This window comes from Canis lupus, chromosome 3, assembly GCF_048164855.1.
Source record: "Canis lupus baileyi chromosome 3, mCanLup2.hap1, whole genome shotgun sequence".
Taxonomy (NCBI): domain Eukaryota; kingdom Metazoa; phylum Chordata; class Mammalia; order Carnivora; family Canidae; genus Canis; species Canis lupus.
Window position 1 is genome coordinate 13,572,318 of NC_132840.1, and position 24,950 is coordinate 13,597,267.

The 24,950-nt window shown below is 38.3% G+C and overlaps 1 protein-coding gene across 3 annotated transcripts in view; it reads right to left on the reverse strand.

The window, feature by feature from the left end:
• CFDP1 (craniofacial development protein 1) overlaps positions 1 to 24,950 on the reverse strand; it is a 128,669-nt gene that overhangs the window by 51,595 nt on the left and 52,124 nt on the right. The window contains exon 6 of one of the 3 annotated variants that reach the window (XM_072818830.1): positions 18,722 to 19,085. The exons of the other annotated variants lie outside the window; for them this stretch is intronic. Coding sequence (XP_072674931.1) covers positions 18,998 to 19,085 — 88 coding nt within the window. The 3' untranslated portion in view covers positions 18,722 to 18,997. Of the gene's footprint in view, positions 1 to 18,721; positions 19,086 to 24,950 lie in introns of those variants that run through there. 3 annotated transcript variants of the gene reach the window in all.

A 24,950-nucleotide genomic window follows, 5' to 3' on the forward strand; every position in this document is an offset into this window, starting at 1 on the left:
TGCTAAAAAGAAGAGTCTTAAATCTGATTTGAAGTAGCAGTATTGTGTTGAGAGTAAGGAAATCAAAACAAAACAAAGTTCTTTGCTCTGTGTACTGAAAAGTCCTTGTGAGAATGACCTACTCAGTAGCAACTCCTTATCCCTAGTTGTGTTGAAATAGTGTTTCCCACTAAAAGGCCCCAGGACTCCTATGTTAGATAGTGGATACCAGGTCTGGGGTAAGAAATGTATAAAATAGGCCTGGGATATTTTGTCATACCAGATAATTTGGAAGTGACGGTCACTATCAAAAGGACTTATAAACTTACTTGAACAAGTACTTATTGACCAAATGAAACAATTTGACAATTAATAATAAGGACAGCAAGAGACTGAGACAGCATCAAATGTTTAACTTCATGAGTTCATAATAAGAAATACTAATTGGCTACTACTGAAACATGTTAGTGAACCAACTCATTTTGAAAATAGGTAAATAAAAAGAAAGAATAAAGCACTTATTCTGTCTTTCCTATATAAATTGGGAACCAAACAGAGGTTCGTACTTAGGGAAGTATAACAGCTAATAAATGAAGAAGGAATGACAGATGATTGTCAGGGCATCTGGATCAGGTGGTGATCCGGGATGCTGGGATCCTAGGACTGAGTCCTGCACTGGGCTCCCTGCAGGGAATTTGCTTCTCCCTCTGCCTATGTCTGCCTCTCTCTGTGTGTCTCTCATGAATAAATAATAAAATCTAAAAAAAAAAAAAAAAAAAAAAAGAATTAGATTGTCAAAGCTACAGATTGAATGTTCAGTATCTCCCCAAAATTCACGCTGTAATCTAATCACAATGTGATCATATCTGGAAGTGGGGCCTTTGGGTGGTATCCTCATAAATGCAACTAGTATGCTTAAAAAAGAAACCCTAGAAAACTCCCTCACCCCTTCTGCCACCTAAGGACAATCAAAGGCAAAGAACCAGGAAGCAGGCTCTCACCAGACACCCATCTTGATCATGGTTGGGCTTTCCAGCCTCCAGAACTGAGAAATAAATTTCTGTTGTTTATAAACTGCCTAGTCTCTAGTAATCTGTTACATCAACTTGAAGAAACTAAGATAGTCACCACTTTGCAACCACAAATGGATCTAGGATCAATAGCTACTAATATCATAAAAAAAAAACTAGATATTATGATTCCTACATAGCACTCTGATAGTTTTGAAAATAAAAATTATATATATAATCGGAACCTCATCATATCTTTAGATATACTACCAACTTACAGGAAACAGGTCAAAGGAACACGTTAAATTCTACTATGGGGATATAACCAGCAAAATCTAGGATGTGGGAAAATCTCCAGGACAAACAACTTAGTTTCCTTATCAAATACGTTTCAAGTAAAAATAAGAGATAGGATGGAAAATTTAAGATTAAAAGGGAACTAAGATATATCAACCAACTGCCAAGCCTAAGCCTTGTTGAATCCTAATTCAAATACACTATAGAAAAATAACCAAACGAGACAAATCAGATAATTAAAACAATGACTGGATATTTGGCAATATTAAGAAAACAATTATTTTTCAGGTGTGATATGGTAACTGTGGTTATGTTTTAAAAAAAGAAAAAAGAAAATATTTATAGGTAAATATTTTTCTTTTAGAAATATATATTAAAATATTTATAAGTAAAATTATATTATGGGATTTGCCTCAAAATAATATGGTAGGGTTGAGTATTAATATAGATGAAAATAAAACTGGACACTAATGCTTAATTATTGAAGGTGGGTAAAAAAAGAAAAAATAAATGGACCATGATATTAGAGAAATAACACTAAAAAAAATTCTTTATCAATATTACTAAACCCCTTTTTTTTTCCAATTTTAAAGTTTTAAATCATTCTACTGAATCTCTGGTCTCTGTCTCTCTCTGGGAACAAAAGAGACTATTCATAATTGAAGTGGAATACTTAACACTTTCTGCTGTAATTACTTTTTTGTGTTTATTGTTTATTTTTTTTTACTTTTTATGTTTAAAAGAAGAATTTCCACAGAAACTACCATAAACATCCATTCTAAGAATCTTAAGTATACAATCATGTATCCAACGAAATAGTTGTTCACCTGATACCAATATTATAAAAGACTTTTTTTTTTGAATTTTTTTAATTTACATAGTCACACAGAGAGAGAGAGAGAGAGAGGCAGAGACACAGGCAGAGGGAGAAGCAGGCTCCATGCACCCGGGTCTCCAGGATCACGCCCTGGGCCAAAGGCAGGCGCCAAACTGCTGCACCACCCAGGGATCCCTATAAAAGATTTTTTAATGTAACACAAAATGAACAGAAAAATAAGCTTGTTTGCTTTAATGAACTAAGTGGTTTTCACTGGGAGATACTAAATATAAAATATACTAAATATAAAAAAAGTTAAATGTGAATCACAACCTTTATGTAATTCCTGTTTCTCAAGGAATATTTAAAGTCCAGACAGCACGAAAGCCATTCTTTTAGAGAACTGACAGGGTAAACGTCCAAGGGAAAATTATCACTTATAACAGGAATGGCAAATATCTAGCAACCATGTATTTGCTTCCTGGCTTTCCTTTCCTTGGAAAAGCATCGTAAGGGGCACCTGGGTGGCTCAGTTAAGCATCTGATTCTTGATTTCAGCACAGGTGATGATCCCAGGATCCTGAGATCGAGTCCTGTGTCAGGCTGCATGCTGGGCATGGAGCTTGCTTAGGATTCTCTCTCTCTGGCCCCCACCCTTGCTCACTCTCCCTCCTTCCATCTCTCTCTTCCTAGGAAGGAAGGAAGGAAGGAAGGAAGGAAGGAAGGAAGGAAGGAAGGAAGGAAGGAAGGAAGGAAAAGCAGCATAAGATAGTGGAAGGATTTTGAGCTTTGTCATCAGACAAAACTGCGTGTGAATCTGGATTCTGCCTCTTATTACTTTGAGCAAATTAACAAGCCTATCTAAACCTGTTTATCTATAATATTAAATAACTATATTATAATGCTCTCCTGACGCTTGTTGAAGGAACGAGTGCCAAGCCATTACTGCTACCACTACCTGAAGGGTAGCAGAATATCCAGCAGAGTTGGGGGAAAGAAGATTCTGGCCCATAAAGAAATACTGGACTATATGCCTTCAAGATCCACGCCTATGGGAGAAGTAGTATGTGTAAGCCACATACTACAGTGAACTGTGGTGATATGTAAGGAAAGAGCTTATAGGGATGTACACAAGCCAATGATTCTTCTTCTTTTTTTATGTGCTATTTTATTATTATTTTTTAATTAGCTTTATGTCCAAAATGGGGCTTGAACTCTTGAACCCTGAGATCAAAAGTTGCACGCCCTATTGACTGAGGCCATCCAGGCACCCCTAGCCAAAAGATTCTTAATTTATTTGAGAGGATGCGAGACAACACAAGCAGGGGGAGAGGCAAAAGGAGAGGGAGAAGCAGAGTCCCCTTGAGCAGTGAGCCCAATGGGGGCTCGATCCTATGACCCTGGGATCATGACTTGAACCAATGGCAAATGCTTAACCAACTGAGCCACCTAAGTGCCCCAGGATTCTTAAAAAAAAGAAAAAAAAAACTATTTGCAAGGAAGAGTATGCATGTACAAGCCCATTGCCGTTGTGGGGAGGGGCAAAGGGAGAGGGAAAGAGTCCTCAAGCAGACTCCCCACTAAGCACAGAGCCCAGTGGAGCCCAACATGGGGCTCAATCCCAGGACCCTGAGATAATGACCTCAGCCAAGATTAAGAGCTGCCTAACCGACTAAGCCACCCAGGTGCCTCTGAATGACTTTTTTTTTTTTAAGATTTTATTTATTTATTCATGAGAGACACAGAGAGAGGCAGAGACACAGATAGAGGGAACAGCAGATTCCCTGTGGGGAGCCTCATGTGGAATTTGATCCCAGGACCCTGGGATCACAACCTGAGCCAAAGGCAGATGCTCAACCACTGAGCCACCCAGGTGTCCCCCGAATGATTATGTGGGCTAGAGATGACTGCTTCAGATCAACAATTAAGAATAACTTGTTTCAAAGTTAGCTGTAGAGATACTTCCCTTTCCCATTAGGATTTGAGTCTTTTGAGGACAGAGACTTTTTTCTTTCTTCTCTGTATGCCTAGGACAACACTTTGCCAGAAGTATTCTTACTGCCACACAGTCAAAAGAAGAAGGGAGAGATTGGGGGGGGTGGGGGTGGGAAGGAGGGAAAGAAGATAGTTTCACTTAAGAAGAAAGCAGCAGTTTCTTCCTGCCACCAAAACTGCATTTGCCCATTTGTACAGGAGGCAGCTGAGGCTCAGGGAGGTCCCACAGGAGGACATGGCCAGATGGGATGCAAAGTCCTGGTCTGCCTGACTGCAAGGCTCACAGATACGGAGATGCTGAAAAATCTATGACACATCTCCAGGAGAGGTGTCCTCATGAGGATATAAAAGCATGGTAGCCTCAGAGGTCTATTAGTTCAGACAAATGCATTGTGGTTAGGCAAGACATTCACATCAAGGGAAGCTAGACGAAGGGTACAAGGCACTCTGTTTTATCTTTGCAACTCTTCCATAAATCTAAAATTTATTTACGTTCTTAAATATGGTAGGGCAAAAGGAGAAAGTGCAGCTTAAAAATTAGCTGCCTAAATGCGATGGGGTATTCTGGATTGGATCCTGGAACAGCAAAAAAAGGTCATTTGTGGGAAAACTGGAATAAAGTCTAGAGTTTGGTTAACAGTTCTGTCTCACTATTAATCTCTTAATTTTACTAAATGTTCCTTGGTTGTGTAAGATGTTAACATTAGGAGAAGATGAGTGAAAAGTATATTGGAACTCTACATCATTTTAGCAACTTTTTTGAAATAACAATCTACTCAGATTATTCAATTAAAAAATTATTCTAAAATAACTTTTTTTTCAAAGTAAGCTTTATGCCCAATGTGGGGCTTGAATTCATTAAAAAAATTATTCTAAAATAATTACTTTTTTCAAAGTAAGCTTTATGGGGATCCCTGGGTGGTACAGCGGTTTAGCACCTGCCTTTGGCCCAGGGCGCGATCCTGGAGACCCGGGATCAAATCCCACGTTGGGCTCCCGGTGCATGGAGCCTGCTTCTCCGTCTGCCTATGTCTCTGCCTCTCTCTCTCTCTCTCTCTCTCTCTGTGGGACTATCATAAATAAAAATTAAAAAAAAAAAAAAAAGTAAGCTTTATGCCTAATGTGGGGCTTGAATTTCATGACCCTGAGATCAAGAGTCACATGCTCTACCAACTAGGCAAGCCAGGCACCCCTAAAATAACTTTATTTTCTTATTATTTTTTAAGGTTTTATTTATTTATTCATGAGAGACAGAGAGAGAGAGAGAGCAGGCTCCATGCAGGGAGCCCGATGTGGGACTTGATCCCAGGCCTCCAGGATCACACCCTGGGCTGAAGGCAGGTGCTAAGCTGCTGAGCCACTCGGGCTTCCCAGATTGGCAGTATATTAATGAATGTAGCTTGTTAATGAAATTAACCAACATTATATCTATATAACTCAGTAAACTAGTATTTTCTAAGTGACTAATGCATGGTGTTATAAATCATGCAGATTGATTAAAAAATTCATTCAAAGTACAAGAGAAACCAAAGATTTAGATATAATAGTATAAATAGTTTATTGATGTGGTCTCAGATCCTATTCTGCCATCAAGCTTTAAGAAACTACCACCATTAGGGACACCTAGGTGGCACAGTTGATTAAGCATCCAACTCTTGGTTTTGGCTCAGGTTGTGATCTTAAGGTTGTGAAATCAAACCCTGCTCTGGGCTCCATACTCATGCAGAGTAGGCCTGAGATTCTCTCTCCCTCTCCCTCTGCCCCTACCCCACCCCCACATGCATGCACTCTCTCTCAAATAAATACATCTTTTTTTTTTAAGATTTTATTTTTTTATTCATGAAAGACACACAGAGAGAGGCAGAGACAGACAGAGGGAGAAGCAGGCTCCCTGCAAGGAGCTGATGCAGGACTCGATCCTGACTTGGGGATCACGCCCCAAGCCAAATGCAGATGCGCTCAACCACTGAGCTACCTAGGCATCCCTCAAATAAATACATCTTAAAACTACCACCATTCATATTTTGGTGTAGTATCACAGAGTGATGTCCAAAATTATCTAAACAACTATCAGAATACTCCTTCTGCAACTACATACCTGGGTGAGGCTAGATTTTTTTTCACACAATTCAACCAAAAGAACATATCAAAACAGATTGAATAGATAAGCAGATCTGAGATCCAGCTGTTTTCTCTTAAGCTTGACCCTGAAAATATAAAAAACCACAATATGGCAGCCCCTTTCAACTAGTGTTGATTTCTGTGGTTTCAGTTACCCACAGCCAATCAGAGTCTAGCAACAGATCACCCTCCTCCTGCCCCAAAGCGAGGTCAATAGCAACCTGACACATCACAACACCTACATCATTCTGCTCACTTCTTCTCATCACATAGGCATTTTATCATCTCATATTATCACAAGAAGAAGGGAGGAACAATATAATAAGATAGTCTGGCAGAGAAACCACATTCATATAACTTTTATTACAGTGTATTGTTGTAATTGTTCTATTACTAGTTACTGTTCTTAATCTCTTACTGTGCCTAATTTATAAACTCAATTTTATCGTAGCTATGTTATGTAAAGGAAAAAACATGGTAAGTAGAGGGTTTTGGGCTTTCAGGTATCTACTGGGTATTTTGAAACATAACCCCCACAGATATAGGGGACTGCTGTACTACTCTCCTCACTAACTTATATTAACATGTAATAGGTTTATTATTATTTCAAAATGAATCAATAAATATTCCAAACTGCTCTCAATTTTAGACCCTACCTCATCTGTTTTGACTCTTTTCTTATTGCAGGTAAGTTAAGATTTTGTTTATTTTCTAGATTCTACCCTGCAATAATCATATCTTTGTTACCTAAAAAAAAAAGTTCTTAGTTTTAATTTATTATACTACAAACGACAGTTATAACCCACTCAATAATTTTAAGAGTTGCAAAAAGTCTGAGAATAGTTGGGTCATGTGCACACAAGCTTCTTTTCTGCAACTGGGGAAGAAAGGTCAGATTCTTATTAAGAGAATAACTCATACCCCTGGCCTCAAACTAGCAAAGCTCTGCAAAGCTGATATGCAGTGAAGTGGATCAAGTTTTGATTGTTAGTGTGTACACTTATTCTTATTCTTAAATATATATATATATATATATATATATATATATATATATATAGAGAGAGAGAGAGAGAGAGAGAGAGAGAGAGAGAGAGAGAGAAAGAAGGAGACAAAATAACAACAAAACTACCAAAATCTCATGCCCTGGGTTTGGAAAAACATTAAGGCAATCTATCCTGAGACTTCATGCTTCTGTGGCCTGTATGCAGTTTCATGGACCATCACCACCTCTTCCTAGCACTAATGGAGGTGGTCACTTTCTGTCAGATTTTCCTATCTCCTTCTCCAGGGATAAGAGCCCAAAGCAAATCTGGAGACATAGTCAGGACCAGTAAAAATAATTGGTTTTGGGGCACCTGGCTGGCTTAGTCAGTGGAGCATGCCAACTCTTGATCTCAGGGTCCTGAGTTCAAGCATCACGTTGGGCATGGAGCCTACTTAAAAAACAGAAACAAAAACAATACAACTGGTTTAAATTCAGAACAGAAGGATAACAACCTCTGGCCCAAAAGGGATGTGCTTTGCTGTCTACTTGACCAAAGTCAGTTTCTCTGAGTGCCAGTGTTTCGTAAGTACCATATAAAGTTTTCAATGTTTTGTTTATTGTGCTATCAATATCAAACCAAACCTCACATTTGCATTGTTAATGGCTACTCTCCAAAGAAAACTGAAAACAATCTCCTGAGAGACGAGTAGTTTCTACTTGGCTAAGGCTTGTATACTTTCTATCTTTTCAAATGTTCATCTCACAACAGAGCTTGGAATACCTGTTTTGTGACTTACCCATACATACTTCTTACCACACATCAGATAAAAGATAGCTTCTAGAAGGACATTGTTTGAGAAACTAAACATACAGGTCCTTATTCTACAATACAACTTTATTTCTTGGGGACTTTGGAGAAGATGGAAGGCAGAGAAGAACTAGAGGAGTCTCCAAAGAGAATAATGGATCTAAATCAGCCTCAACCCCTGACTGGATGTTGAGTCAGACAGCTGGGTGGGGGATAAAGTTCCTTGGAACCAAAGTAGTGGGATAAATTCTAAATCCTGGCATTAGATAAATAAGAGAAGCCTGAGGGGAAACAGAGCTGAAAAAATTTCTATGGTAAAGAAAACATAAACCATTTTTCTTTTAAGATCAATTTACAAAAAAAAAAAAAAAGATCAATTTACACATGTAGGGTTATACCCACCTACTCATTCCACCAATAATGTGAACAAATATGGTTGTGTCTAAGTGGGGTCCGTGTAATTCTTATCAGTTACCAAGGTGTCACCAAGGCAGGGCCTCAAGGCTACTGGATGATCTTGTCTATTACGATTTAAATGAAATTGGTTTGATTATCTTATACCTAGGGAAAACATGCATCCTCCCACTCTCTTCTGGATATTCTTAGGATCTTTCATTTATTAGTTGCTTCTCTCTTCAATTCTTTTGGTCCATGTGGAATTTATAATCTCTGCTCTGTCACTCTTCTTTAGCACACACTGTCTATATACACAACGTTCTATGTGTTGGGGCCCTGTGATGGATACCAACTCAATTCTGCCACCAATGCAAAGCTGTAGGCCATTTTAAACCTTTGCAGAAGATTTCAGGATGCTGGGGTCCAACAGGAGAGGTGGGCATGGAGGAGGAGAGAAATCTCAACCCAGCAAAGTAAATGACTTTTGTAAGAGAATTAACCATCTCTCTTTTTGAGAATCCCTGGGAACTTCTCACCAGCTATCTGTTCGCTGAAGGTCCTGAATGGTCAAGAACCATGATCTAAGAAAAGTTAAGACCTACTTTATATTTAGATGAACATCAAAGCACAATCTAACTGCAGATTAAATCACTATCTCTCCACAAGATAATCTAATTAGGAATATGGAATCGGGATATGCAAATTAAAATTACAGGACATACTATTTCACACCCATGAGACTGGCAACACTGAGTGTGCCAAGGACCAGAGCAACAGGAACTCTCACTTACTGCTAAACTGATTAACCATTTTGAAAAACAAATCGCCACAATCTTTTTATTTATTTTTTTTTAATTTTTATTTATTTATGATAGTCACACAGAGAGAGAGAGAGAGAGAGAGAGAGGCAGAGACACAGGCAGAGGGAGAAGCAGGCTCCATGCACCGGGAGCCCGACGTGGGATTCAATCCCGGGTCTCCAGGATCGCGCCCTGGGCCAAAGGCAGGCGCTAAACCACTGCGCCACCCAGGGATCCCTTTTTCTTTTTTTAAAGATTTTATTTTTAAGCAATCTCTTCATCCATCATAGGGCTCAAATCTACAACTCAGAGATCAAGAGTCGCATGCTCTACCAGCTGAGCCAGCCAGGTGCCCCCCAAATCACCATAATTTTCTTAGGTTCACATTTAAACATATTTTGTTCCCAGCAAATTCATTCTCAGAGCAATCTTTCTTTTCTTTTCTTTCTTTTTTAAGATTTTATTTATTTATTTATGAGAGGCACAAAGAGAGAGAGAGAGAGAGGCAGAGACACAAGCAGAGGGAGAAGCAGGCTCCATGCAGGGAGCCCAATATGGGACTCAATCTCGGGTCTCCAGGATCATGCCCTGGGCTGAAGGCAGCACAAAACCACTGGGCCACCGGAGCTGCCCTTAGAGCAATTTTTCAAACTGATTTTTGTAACCCAGTGGATCACTAATCAATTTAGTATGTCACAACCAGTATTTTATTTTAATGAAAGAGAATAAAATAGAATGTTATATTTTCACCTCACTACAGACAAGTATTACAGTTTATCTTACTATACTAGTAAAATTTTTGTTTCAGTAGTGTGTATAAATTAGTGTGTGCATGTGCACTGAGGTCACAATGAAAATGATTTCTTAATATAGGCTCATGGTTAAAAACATTTCCCAGGACAGTGACCTGGGCAAGCCCTAATGCATGTACACAAGGAAACATGTATGAGAATGTTCACAACAGTTTTTTTCCAAAAGCAAAAAACTGGAAACAATGTAAAAAAAAAAAGTAAGAATTGTGGCATATTCATACAATGGAAAATATAGCAGTGAAGATGAGTGATCCGAGCATCAACACGGATCTCAAAATAATATTAAGTAAAAAAAAAAAAAAAGGGAAAAACACATATCGTATGACAGCATTTACTTCAAGTTTAAAAAGAAAGGAAAACTAATAATGATTGTTTAGAGGCACTAATACAAGTGATTAAAAACTATAAAGAAAAATAAGAGAATAACAAAAACAAAAATTAAGATGATGGTTATTCACCTCTCCAGAATGGAAAGGGGATGCAATATAAAGGATTCACAGGGAACTTCTGAAGTTGAGTAACAAACTCTTTCTTAAACTGGGTTGTGAACGTAAGGGTATGTATTTTGTGTATATCTCTTATAGGCACGTTACACATTTTTTGTACATAGGCAAGTATCTTCTAATGAAGTATTCATTATGAGAATTATATCCAGTACTTCATTAGAAGATACTTTATTAGAATAAACCTGTCACTAAAATTAGTTTAATGGCAACAGCTTTCAAGCACTTTTGCTGGTGAACAACACTCATGACCTCCCTTGAATCAGATTTGACTTCTAATATTATTCCCTACTAAAAAGGAATCAGGATTCCTGGGATGAGAGGTGATTCCAGGTCTTCGGGAAAAAAAAAAAATCAAGATTGTTCTGGCACCTTCTAGCACTGCCAGAAAGCAAGAATACTTAAATCTGCCCAAATCATGCGGAAAGAACAAAGGGATTGGCTTAAAGACAGAACTTTTAGACTAAGAGACAGCTATAGCAAAAAAAGAAAACAGCCATGGTTAATTGAAACAAACTAATTTTGTAAAAGTAATTTAGCATCACAAATGGGATGTCCAGAGGGTCTAAAAAGGGTTTTTGTATATGGCAAGAAAATAGGAGCTCTCTTCCTCCATCTCAGTAATGCCAAAAGAGAACATAAAGACAAAAACAGCAAATATGACAATAACTTTTCTATAGCAGATTAAAATTCCCTCAATCCTACTTTTCCATTAGCTGCAAAAAATCGAGATAATTGGAAATTAGCACCAGTTTACCCACAAACCAAACAGTAATAAGTTGTATATTTTATCTGCTAAAGTGTTTAAAAGAACAAGCCATATTAATGTTTAATATTTAAACATTAATTTTCAGTAAACAAATTAAATATTAAACAAACTACATATTTGATATAGGTAAATGTTTAAAAGTTGTATATAAGGGGGGGCCTGGGTGGCTTAGTTGGTTGGGCACCTGACTCTTGATTTCAGCTCAGGTCATGATCTCAGGGTGATGAGATGGAGCCCCTAATCAGGTTCTGTGACTCAGCAGGAAGTCTGCTTGGGATTCTCTCTCTCTCCCTCTCCCCCAGCTCATGTGGGCTCTTTCTCTCTAAAATAAATAAATCTTTTTTTTTTTTAGGGGCACCTGGGTGGCTCAGTGGTTGAGTGTCTGCCTTTGGCTCAGGTTGTGATCCAGGGATCCTGGGATTGAGTTCTGCATCAGGCTCCCCACAGGGAGCCAGCCTGTTTCTTTCACTGCCTATGTCTCTGCCTCTCTGTGTCTCTCATGAATACTTTTTAAAAAAAATCTTAAAAAAAAAAAAAACCTTTACTTTAAAAAAATTTTTTTAATTTATTTGAGAAAGAGAGAGAAAGCACAAGAGATTACAAGCAGGGGAAAGGCAGAGGGAGAAGAAGCAGGCTCCCTGCTGAGTAGGGAGCCCAACATGGAGCTCAATCCCAGGACCTTGGAATCATGACCTGAGCTGAGGGCAGATGCTTAATCAACTGAGCCACCCAGGCATCACTAAAATAAATAAATCTTAAAAAAAAAAAAAAAAGTTGTATATAAGACTTCTTTTTAAAAAAGCAGTAATAAGAAATAGCAGTTGATTGTCAACATGGTCTCTAGCATTAATCCAACTTCTTGAATGTTAAGATACATTTCTGGCTATCTTTCAAATATATCCTCCCCATCCCCCAATTTTCTTCCTATAACCAACCATTAGTTAATTCAACAAGTATTTACTGAGTGCCTATTTTTAACATAAACTGTTCTAAGTGCTGCTGATACAGAGGTAAGTAAACAAAGCAGACTGGATTCTACTGCCTCGGGGCTTATGACTTCATCATATAAATATGGCCCTGTACACATTAACACTACCCAACCACAGTAATGGTAACTTATGTAGGTGAAATTCTGGGATTTAAGTCACAGATTCAAGTCCCCATAAATGTCTCCTAGAATGATAATGGCTATATCAGTATTACGGTTTGCTGGTTTGGGATAAGAGGTCCAGCACAAACAATGGTTCTCATCTCAAAACAGAATCTTAGGTCTGATATTACAGAAGACTCAGAAAAGGGATAATGATATAAAAAGCTCATAGAATGAAAAAACATTTACAATACACAGTAGAACTTTCAAGGCACCTGTATCCTCCATAAATATACTGTAAAAAATAACTGAACACATGGCAATGCTCTCTACTTGTCTGGTTTCTTTCTGAATTTCTCATGTTTGTTTCCTTTTTTGGTTCCCTCGGTTTCCTTGTATTTGTTTTCAGAACTTTTGTTTTTTTTTTTTTTTTTTTTGCTCTCTTCCTTCTCCTATTCTGCAGTGTGTAGCTACAGCATGGGCTGGAAGCATGGCCCTAAGAAAAACAAGCAAAAGAGCCTGTCTTGATCAATAATTCCCCTATCTTCAGGAGGTTATTTGCATAAGATGAAGAAAGCTCAGAAAAACCAAAATATTCAATGAAATTCTTCTCTCCCAGAGCTACTTTTACTAGCATCAAAGACTTGCATGTTCCTACAGCATATGACCTATACAGATTAGGTGATGAAAGTCACACAGGACAGTTCTGGGTCACTACTGTCTTGTCCTGTTGCCCCACTTGTCTGTCCTAAAGGTTTCAAAGCAAAAATGTCCTCAGACCAGAAACTGTATCTCCACACAAACCAATGGTTTGTTCCTGTAGTCTAAGGCGGGGCCAGGGTGCAGCTTTAGGAGTGCTGAGGTCAACACTGTGTTGAAAGACCAGCAAAGTAGAAATTAAAATAGAGCACACTGCTCTGTTAAACAGTCAAACTCAAACTCTTGTCATCCTTCCAGACAAGGCAACCCCACCTGCTGGATTCTCCTGGACGCTCCCAACTTTTTAACTTTATATTCCTTAATGTATTAACTTGTTTAACATTAACATTTATTAACATTTAACTTATTTTTTATACTATTGTAATACCGTTCTGGTATATAAATCTGCAAATAAAAAAACCATGTAGCACAATAATAAAGCTAATCTCAATATACAACACAAGTTGTGAGCTCAAGCACCTTCCACAAGAGTACTCTCTGCTCTTCATTGCTACTCAAGAAGGAAAAGAATTGCTTCACTATGAAACTGTAGTTCACTGTGGGCCCTACTAATGAACGCAAACCTTCTGCTCCATGGATTGTTTTATTTATTTTATTTTATTATTATTTTTTTATTTATTCATGAGAGCTAGAGAGAGGTAGAGATGTAGTCAGAGAGAGAAACAGGCTCCCCTCAGAGAGCCAGATGTAGGACTAGATCCCAGGACCCCAACATCACATCCTGAGCTGAAGGCAGACGCTCAACAACTGAGCCTCACCCAGGTGCCCCTGTATGGATTATTATTATTATTTTTTAAGACTTTACTTATTTATTCACGAGAGACACAGAGAGGCAGAGACATAGGCAGAGGGAGAAGCAGGCTAGGCTCCCTGCGAGGAGTCCAATGTGGGACTCGATCCCAGGACCCCAGGATCATGCCCTGAGCCAAAGGCAGATAGATGCTCAACCACTGAGCCACCCATGCGTCCCTATCCATGGATTGTTTTAAAGAGAAAACACATGGTATTACATGGAGCCACAGGCAAGGGCAGGGGCCTCCGACTGGATCTCAACAACTGTAAGTAAGAGCTATAGCGGAGGTCTGCTGCTGTGACAGGGGGAGATCTTGTGGCAATGGAGAGTCTTGGACCCCTACAAGCAAACCACTGGCTCTGAAATCCAGCTGTTTGCCTTTAACTGCCCTGGTGGTGGATGAGCTGAGAAACTGAGTGAACAAACCACCACAAGGAAACAGATGATGCATTTGGCCAATTTCATCCAAGTCTAAAATGTTTTGGTTGTTTTTTAAGTAGGCTCCACACCCAGCGTACAGCCTAATGTTGGGCATGAACTCACAACCCTGAGATTAAGACCTGAGCTGAGATCAAGAGCTGGTCACTTAATCAACTGAGCCACCCAAATGCCCCAGGCACAAAACGTTTTGGTATAATGCTCTTTACCCTGGCACTAGAGTCAGGTTTGAGACAAATCCAAATGGGGTCTTTTTTTCTTTTAAAATTTATTTTATTTAGAGAAAGATATAACAAAAGAATGAGAAGGAAATCTTTAAACAGCAAGATGATGTCATGTACAAAAGTCTGAACACCAAAGAACCATTCTGTGGCCCCCTCTTCTGACACATGCTTCACCTTCTAAACTGCTTATAAAGACTTATTGCCCATCTCGAGTGACTAGAGAATTGCAACAGACGCAGAAAGCTGTTCCCCCACGCAAAAATGGTATTTAGGCATGTTAGCTATCTTCTGGCTACTGCCCAGAACTGCTCAGTGCTGACAAATGGGAAACTGGCGTGAGCTCCCAAAGATCCTCACTTGTTCATTTAGTAACTCGGTCCTGACATACTACTATGAATCAAGTACTAGACTGAGAATAGTGTACAAATGGCCTTGCTCCATGCCCTCAGGGAGCTAATAGTCCAGTGGGGAAGAGGAGAGGTAAAAAATAAGATATAGGGCAGCCTGGGTGGCTCAGTGGTTTACTGCCGCCTTCAGCCCAGGGCGTGATCCTGGAGACCCGGGATCAAGTCCCATGTCAGGGTCTCTGCATGGAGCCTGCTTCTCCCGCTGCCTGTGTCTCTGCCTCTCTCTCTCTCATGAATAAACAAATAAAATCTTAAAAAAAAATAAGATATACATGACAATCCCTTGAATTAAATGTGGAGCTGAGTGTCACAGAAAAACAAAGAGGGGCTCTGAGAAAGGATGACAGCTGGAACCAAGCAGACAGGAGAGGTTATCTCCTGAGGCTCTTCTTCCCTCTGACTACATGTATGTAAAAGGTCATTTTAAAAATCTACTACTTCAAGCACCTTCCTACCAAAAGGAACATATAAGCATTATTTAATAATTCACCTTTAAAAATGCAAAATAAGTACAAGACCAAATGCAAAAGATATTTGAAAATAACCTTCCCTTCTCTCCTCTGTCTTCGGCTACCAAATTCCCCTGCCCCTGAGACAAATACTACTTGAGTCTCTTTCTGGAGAACTTGCAGTTCCTAAAGTGTGCCCTGGGATGCCTGAGATTTCTCAGGCAATTGAAAAGGTTAAAAGTAATTTCATGGCACCACTAAGATATTATCTGGCTTTTTCTCTTTCATTCTCATACAGCATCCAGTAGAGTATTACAGAGATTACATGATAGGCAATGCTACCAACAGGGACGGCTGACGGAACATGTGAAGCAAGTATGGAAATGTGGCTATCTTCTATTAAGACATATTAAAGAAATTTGTATAAATGTAAAACAATTCCACTCTTCTCACGGAACTCCTTTTTGTTTTGGAAAATACATTTACATTTCATAAAGATGCTATTTATACTAATAGGTACTGAGTTTATTACTATTTGAAACAAATACTTTAGATTTCTTAGTTTTAATTTCTAATACAGTAAATTCCAATAGATATCAAAAGCTCTTTGAAGTCCTCAATTATTTGTATGAATGTAGAGAAGTCCTAAACCAAATAGCTTGACAACCATTAATGCAACTAAGCATTTATAAATGCTTATCAGTTGTTCATTTTTAACTCTAGGAAATACTGGTCATCTACTGCATTCTGGTGAATGTTTTGAGTGTATTGTAAGTAGCTGGGTGATGAAAAGGCAACCAATAACTTCTTCGTGGCTATAATGTATTGTTGGTTATTTGCCCACCAACACAATACAAATTTCATCATGATGAAAGGCTAGTTGTTTTTCCACACCATTTCAAATATTTAGTGTATTAATTTGTAGTTACTGTAAGCCTATAAAGAGCTTACAAATCAGAAAGTAATTATAAAGTACATGTGAGGGATCCCTGGGTGGCGCAGCGGTTTGGCGCCTGCCTTTGGCCCAGGGCGCAATCCTGGAGACCCAGGATCGAATCCCACGTCAGGCTCCCGGTGCATGGAGCCTGCTTCTCCCTCTGCCTATGTCTCTGCCTCTCTCTCTCCCTGTGTGACTATCATAAATAAATTAAAAATTTAAAAAAATAAAAAATAAAAAAATAAAGTACATGTGATATCTAAAGTTGAATGGCAAGGTTAAATTCATAACTGTGGTAGGAGAATAGAGAAAGAAGCTATTTTTAAATGGAATAACACAATAGTGACAGAGTGGCTTTTTTGAACTAACTGTTTCAGATACAGGTAACAATTATAAACTCTGGACAAAACATAAAAAACCAGTTACATGAAGGCACCAGAGAGCAACCAATATCAGACAAGAAGAAGGGAAATGACCCTGAGAGCCAAATGACAGCATGCTGCCTGCAGGCACCTGCCAGTCCCTGTGACATGGAGTGGCTAGAAATCAAGCAGAAAGCTGCATTTTCATGGCTTGAAGAGATAGTACTGAGTTTGGGTATCAGAGCAGCTGGAAAATAAGGGGGCAATCCCAACTTAATGAAAAGATATATTATCCATACCCAGTTAAAAAATGGCAAAAAAAGTTTAAGATATCTCATCAAAGGAGGTATGTAACTGGCTAGTGAAACAAGAGAAGATGCTCAATGTCATTAGTCATTAGGGAAGTGCAAATGAAATAGAATGAGGTACCAATACATACCCACTAGATCAAAGAGAGTTACAATAATACCAGGTGTTGGTAAAGAAGTGAAGAAATGGGAACCCCCTTCTACTGATGATATGGATGTAATATGATGCAGCCAATTTGGAAAACAACTTGGCAATTTCTTTAAACAAATTTACCATACCACCCAGCAATTACACTCCTAGGTATCAACCCAAGAGAAATGACAACACATGTCCACGCAAAGACTTGTAACATGAATGTTCATTGCAGCATGATTCATAATAGCCAAAAGGTAGAAATGATCTAAATGAAGAGGAACAAAACGTTGTTTATCCTTATACAAGAACATTAGTCAGCTATAAAAAGAAAGAACTACTGATATATCCTAATACCATGGATAAACCTCAAAAACATGACACCAAATAATAGAAGGCAGACATTAAAACACTAAAGACATGAAAAGTGTGACTCTACTACAGGAAATTTCTAGAAAAGGAAAAGCTACAGGGACAGGGAGCAGACCTGTGTTGCCAGGGACTAAGGCTGGAGCAGGAACTGACTATAATTGAGTAAGAGGTAGCTTTTTAGGAGTTGAACATGTCCTAATACCGAATTATACATGATGAAGGTCTCAACTCTAAACAATTTACTAAAAATCATTAAGCTGTAGGGGTGCCTGGGTAGTGCAGTCAGTTAAGCATTCAACTCTTGGTTTCAGTTCAGGTTGTGATTTCAGGGTCGTGGGATGGAGCTCCATGTCGGGCTCTGTGCTCAGTGAGAGGATTCTGCCTGAGTTTCTCTCTCCCTCTGCCCCTCCCCACTCCCCCGTGCTGGCTTGCTCTCTCTCCCTAAAATAAGTAAAAGTTTATTTTTTAAAAAAGATTTTATTTATTTATTCATGAGATACAGAGAGAGAAAGAGAGAGGCAGAGACAGAGGTAAAGGGAGAAGCAGACTCCACACAGGGAGCTGGATGTGGGACTTGATCCCGGGTCTCCAGGATCACGTCCTGAGCCAAAGGTAAGCGCTAAACCGCTGAGCCAGCCAGGCTGCCCTAAAAAATAAGTCTTAAAAAATAATAATAAACTATATACTTACATTGGGTGAATTTTATGGTACAATTAAAAAAACTGTTAAAAAAATTGCTAGGAGACAGGGGCAGGGGAGAGGAGGTCCAATGAGACTTCAAAGACTCGAGTCAAATTTAATTTGCAGACTTGTGTCCTTCTTTGAGCAAATCAACAGTTAAAAATAAAACCCTTATGATAGAATTAAGGAATTATGAACAGCAAATGAATACTTGAAGATCTCAAGGAACTGGTGCTATCTTTCAGATGTAATAATGGTAATTGTGTCTAAAAGAATACTTCCTTTTTAGAGATACAAATTAAAATATTTACAGATAAAAAGACATGGTGTTAAAGTTTTGCTTCAAAACGCTTGGTGGGGATTTTGGTGGAGTGGATGGGGTGATCACAGGAGATACAGATGAGAACTGGGCTGGTAAGTGTGGAAGTTGGGTGATGTGTATATCAAGATTCATACACTATTTTCTCCATAGTCTGGACTTTTCCATAGTAAAAAAATAAAAAGGAGACAATACATCTACCTCACAGATTTATTCTGAATATTCAATTTGATAATATATATGAAGGATTTAACATAAAACACAATTGGCAAAATATTGGTAACTGCTGAAGTCTGATCATAGGTATAAGGATTATATTTTCCTCTTTTGTGTATGCTTGAAGTTTTCCATAATAAAAAATATTTTTTTAAAAAAAAAAGGAGCCGGCGGGGGGCGCCTGGGTGGTTCCGATGGTTAAAGATCTGCCTTCAGCTTAGGTCATGATATGAGAGTCCTGGGATCAAGCCTCATGTCAGGCTCCTTGTTCAGTGGGGAGTCTGCTTCTCCCTCTGCTTCTCCTCTCTGCTCGTGCTCGCTCTTTCTCAAATGAAAAAATAAATCTTTAAAAAAGAAAAAAAAAAAGGAGTCTGAGATCCAGATGTTTCACTGCCAACAGCACTTTCATTTTTCAATAATTTAAACAAAGTAAGAAAAAATGGAGTAAAATATTCCAACATTTGCACTATCATGTCTTGCTTTACAAAGACCAAGACACTTATGTGGCTAATGTATCAAATTTAAGGTTTGGGCAAAATAGGTAGATCAGAAATATAAATTAAAAAAAATATATAGGGCAGCCCAGGTGGCTCAGGGGTTTAGCGCCGCCTTCAGCCCAGGGCATGACCCTGGAGACCCGGGATCGAGTCCCGCGTCGGGCTCCCTATGTGGAGCCTGCTTCTCCCTCTGCCTGTGTCTCTGCCTCTCTTTCTCTCTGTGTCTCTCATGAATAAATAAAATCTTAAAAATAAATAAATAAATAAATAAATAAATAAATAAATAAATAAATAAAATATATGTAATGTAAATAAAAATGAGTTGCTCAAAAGTCAAAAGTAAATATAGTTCTCCTTCATAGTTTTTTTTAAAAAAAGATTTTATTTATTGATTCATGAGAGAGACACAGAGAGAGAAAGGCAGAGACACAGGCAGAGGGAGAAGCAGGCTCCATGCAGGAAGCCTAACGTGGGACTCATCCCAGGTCTCCAGGATCACGCCCTGGGCTGAAGGTGGCGCTAAACTGCTGAGCTACCCAGGCATCCTTCCTTCATAGTTTTTAAAGGTAAATGAGACTGATTTCATTAGGCACGGGGAATTTTTTTTTTTTTTAACTGGGGGAATAATAATAACAATAATAAAAGAATTAAGACACATATTGCTATGTAGAAGGTTAGCTAGATGTGGGCTTCTGCTTTACTCTATAAATTTTGACTCCTAGCTTTGCAGTGAGTAGCTGACTTTTCTGCAATCACCTAAACACAGACTACTGCTAGAAACATTATGTCCCAACTTGTTTCCTCTGATGAAACTGGAAAAGCAATGATTGCAAAGTGTCCACCAGATATGAAGGGGATTAAGAGGGGGAAATAGAATCAGTCTGTTTTCTATGCTAAGGCAATCTATTCTCTATGTATTATTTAGAGTCTCAAGAACTGGTTAAGAAGCCAAATCAGAGTTTCCAAACTGGCCTGCTTTTGTTTGACCACACATTGTTTTTCTTAAAACAGGAAAAAAAAAAAAAAAATTCACACACAAATTCACATAAAATCCAGATCCCCAACATCTCTTGAGAAACTGTAAGATCTCGTAATGTTTCATGCGCCAAGAGCTGACTGGTTGATAATGGAGTTTGAGACTCCTGTCCTAGAATAATATAGACAGACATAGACAGCATGTTCCCTGCTCTTATTTCAATCAGGTAGAATTAATTCAACCGTAATGAATGTGACAGTGGTTTATGTGTGTCAGAGGTTCCTCTTAAATTTTTTAAATTAAATTTTAAGTACAATCTATTTCCCCAATGTGGGGCTCGAACTCACAACCCCAAGTTTAAGAGTAGCAGGTTTTAGTGACAGCCAAGTGTCTCCCTTTAAAAAAAATTTAAAATCTCCATTTAATGCTATATATTCTGGCACTCAGACACGGTCCATCTTATATTTTGGGAGGCTTCATGTAATAAATGTATCTTTAATATGAGGATTATATCAAACACTTCATTTATGTTCCTTGGGAGCCTTTAATTGGCACTAGACTCAAAGAAACAGTCCATAAATCTTATTAGACAACAATGAAGATCAGTTTGTAGAAATCAACTCATTTGCTAAAGGACTTGCCCCCCCCCCCCCAAAAAATAAATAAATAAAATAAAGGACTTGCCCAAAACAAAATTCAAGACAGGGCTTGCTTAGTTTAGTTTGTTTATTCATTTATCAAATATGTCCTATATGAGCATATACTGTACCAAGTTAAAAAAAGGGGGGGGCACATTTTAGAACTGTAAAAAAAAAAAAAAAAAAGCTAAATAATCACATAGGCTTCACTGCAGTGCTAATCAAGGTTTTTCAACCTGGGCACTGATCAAACTGGACAGTTCTTTCTTGTAGGAGGCTATCCTTTATAATATCGCAGGATGTTTAGCAGCATCATTGGCTTCTAACCCCTAGGTGCCAGTAGTACCCTTGCCTCCCCTGTATCTAGTCCAGGTTATGATAGCCACAAATATCTGCAGACACTGCCAAATGTTCTCTGAGACAGGCTACAAATTAAAACATCTTAAATAGTGTCACTAGAAACATATACAACTTCATAATTAGTGATTTCTGTGTGTGTATACATATATGTATAAAATGATCAAATATCAGCTAATTAATGATATCCTAAGTAAATGAAATTGAGGACTTAAAAAAATTGTGATACCAGAACAAACTAATAAACTTAAAAGATTTCTACAAAAACAAATGAATTTTTTTAAGGTTAATATCTTCATAAATCCTATGGTTAGAAAAAAAAAATCCTATGGTTAGACTTCCCCTGTAGCTAAGTTTTTATTCTCAAGCTCTTTTCTGAATATGCGTTTATATAGTCCAACACATACAAACATTAATATAGCCTAACATTCACAGGAAGAACCGATTTCTGAGTCTCTCTCCTCAGATGTTTTGTTGTTGTTTTTAAGATTTTACTTATTTATTCATCAGAGAAACAGAGAGAGAGTTGGAGACACAGGCAGAGGGAGAAACCAGGAGCCTATATGGGACTCGATCCCAGGACTCCGGGACCACGACCCAAGCCAAAGGCAGATGCTCAACTACTGAGCCACCCAGGAACCCCAGGTGTTTCTTTATACATTAGGATAAACAGAGGAAAGAACAGTCAGTGAAATTTCTGCCAGAAAGCGTTCTCTTCTAATTCAAAGTTTTTACTTAGAAGGAAGAGGCTGTAAATATTGGTTAAACCTACACAGTTTTTTCAACTAATTTAGTTTTATCTATTTGTTAACTCTACCTATTTTTCCTAATCATTTTTAATTTCCTCGTCCAAATAGTAACTAATAAGTGAAGATTAACCTTTTTATTTAAGAAGGGGTAAAAGGGGTCAAGAACTAATTTTTATTGAGACCTTCTGTGCCATCATCTGTATGATACTTTATCTCATTTCATTCTCAAAACAGCTCTATGAGGTAGGAATGATCCCTATTTTACAGCTTGAAGAATTACATGAAGCTAAGGTCTGAAAAAGGCAGGACTATCCAAGTAAAGAGCACATATAATTATACTGTACCTACTTCCAAAGAAGGAGCCAAGAGTAACATTAGTAACAGCTTTCTCTTCTCTTTACTGGTAAAATATCAGAGGCTCAAAATAGTTACAAGAGGGGTCTTAATCTGAAGAGTCTGACAAAGAGCTCAGAATCTCTAAATAAATAAAAATTATATGATATTTCATATCTGTTCACAAATAACAACACTGGGCAGCAAGAATACACCCATGATTTCAAGACTCCAGTCAGGAGTGCTGAGTCAATAAGATGTCAACTTCTGCCAAAGGATCCAGATTAGTGACACTGTCAGGTTCTAAGGAAGCAATATATAGTTGCCTGGAAAAATGGTTCCAAAACTCAATCAGAACTAGAAATGTTTAAAAACTCAAGACTAGGCTCAGTGTATCAATATCTTGTTCATGAAAACCTATGAGAGGTACTCTAGTTAGGCCTTAACTCACAGTTTAAGGTCTAGAAGTCAGTCTGCTTCCAAAAAGTTCATTCAACTTTTTCTTCCAGGTTTCTTTTCATGAAGAAAAATAAAACCATCACTTTTTTATACGAGAGACTGCTCACTTTTTCTCCTGGCACCCATTTCCCACGTATTTAAAAGAACACACATGCACATGCACATACTGGCTTCGAATGCCTGGATGAATCTTAAGTCAACCAGAACACGGGTCAGGGAGAAGAAAATAAAAGCCTCACCAAGGAAATATTTCACTTCCAAAATTCTAAAGGCAAACTGCTAACTGGAAAGAGAAATTAATTTTATTAACTGTAAGATAAAGGAAAAAGGTCATGACCTCGTTGTTTTAAAAGAATTCCCAGGGACAGAATCAGATCATAGACTTAATTCCCAGTTTAGGAACTGAAACAACTCTGGCCTGAGGATGAAATGCTGACAATGTGCTGGATACACCTCTGCTGGAGCGGCTGCTTCCATCTGTCGACTTTCCTCCCTGCCTCTAAAAACTACTTCAAGCTTCGGATTTATCAGTTCCATGTGCTAACTGAAAAGAAGGCGTATTTCCCAGGCCACCTAATTTATGGAAATTAGATGATGACCCATTTTGGCACTCAAACATGTTAAACTGACCAAAGGATATTTAACTAATCTAATCTCATTCATTCTTGCTAATACTTACAGATTTGTTCTTTTCTGGGTCTTTCCTCCCACAAAATGCTCATACAATGTTTTATAAGTATTAGGAAGGTTGCTTTGCTCTCAAAAAAAAAAAAAAAAAAAAAGAGAGAGAGAGAAGGAAGTTGTTCTATAGAATTTTCATACAGCAGGCATTAAAAACTCTGCTAAGTGAGGCGCTTGGGTGGCTCAGTCGGTTGAGTGTCCAACTCTTGGTGTTGGCTTGGGTGGTGGTCTCATGGGTCATGGAATCGGCCCTGAAGTTGGGCTACTCACTCAGTGGCAAGTCGGCTTGAGAATCTCTCTCCCTCGCCCTCTCTGCCCTGCCACCCACTTGTGCTCTCTAAAACAAATAAATGTCTTTAAAAACCAAAAAAAGGGCAGCCCCAGTGGCGCAGCGGTTTAGTGCCGCCTGCAGCCCAGGGCGTGATCCTGGAGACCCGGGATCGAGTCCCATGTCAGGCTCTCTGTATGGTGCCTGCTTCTCCCTCTGCCTGTGTCTCTGCCCCTTTCTCTCTCTCTCTCTCTCTCTCTCTCTCTCTCTGTGTCTCTATGAATAAATAAATAAAAATCTTAAAAAATAAAAATAAAAAAATAAAACAAACAAATCCCTTATGCTGAGACAAAAAATGTTAGTTCTTTTCCTTGGTGACCCTCTATGCTGCCTAAACTCACTGAACAAGAGAGGCACAGTCTAAATTTCAGCAGGAGAAATACACTATATTGTATTTGTTCCCCTTCAGATTGTTCTTATTATAGCTGGTAAGTTATTCTGTCCTTTAGGAGGGTAGCCTTATTTCCTCAATACAACTCACTCATCCCAGAAGGAATAACTATTTCTATTTGAGAAGGAAATTCTAATATGAGTTTTATTGCCTTTCTAAATATGAAGCTGTCTCTACAAACACATTATCAGAGAGCAACTGGTAAATAATCTAAATGTCTTTATAGGAAAATGGCTTTATAAGTTACAGAACATTCAAAATAGAACACTACGCAGCTGTCAATAAGAATATCAGATAAACTGGGACACCTGGGTGGCTCAGCGGTTGAGCACTTGCCTTTGGCTCAGGTCATGATCCTGAGGTCCTGGGATCAAGTCCCACATCAGGCTTGCCGTAAGGAGCTTGCTTCTCCCTCTGCCTATGTCTCTGATTCTTTCTGTCTCTCATGAATAAATAAAATCTTAAAAAAAAAGAATATCTGATAAATCTACAATGTACTAACATGAAATGTATTAGTGTCTATATATATTTTGTATTTTTAAGCAAAAAGGACAAATTCCAGGAAAACTGGCTTAGATGATACCATTAATGCAAATAAAAGCAATTTTGTATGTGGAAAAAAATTCCATACACAGATACAGAATGCTCAGGGAAAAGTCTAGAACTGTCCAAATGAAATATAATAAGAACTATAAATTGGAGCCACATATAGAATTTAAACTTTACAGAAAGCACGTTAAAGAATGTAAAGGCAAAATGAATTTTAATCATTGATTCTATTTAATGTTACTTCAATAGAG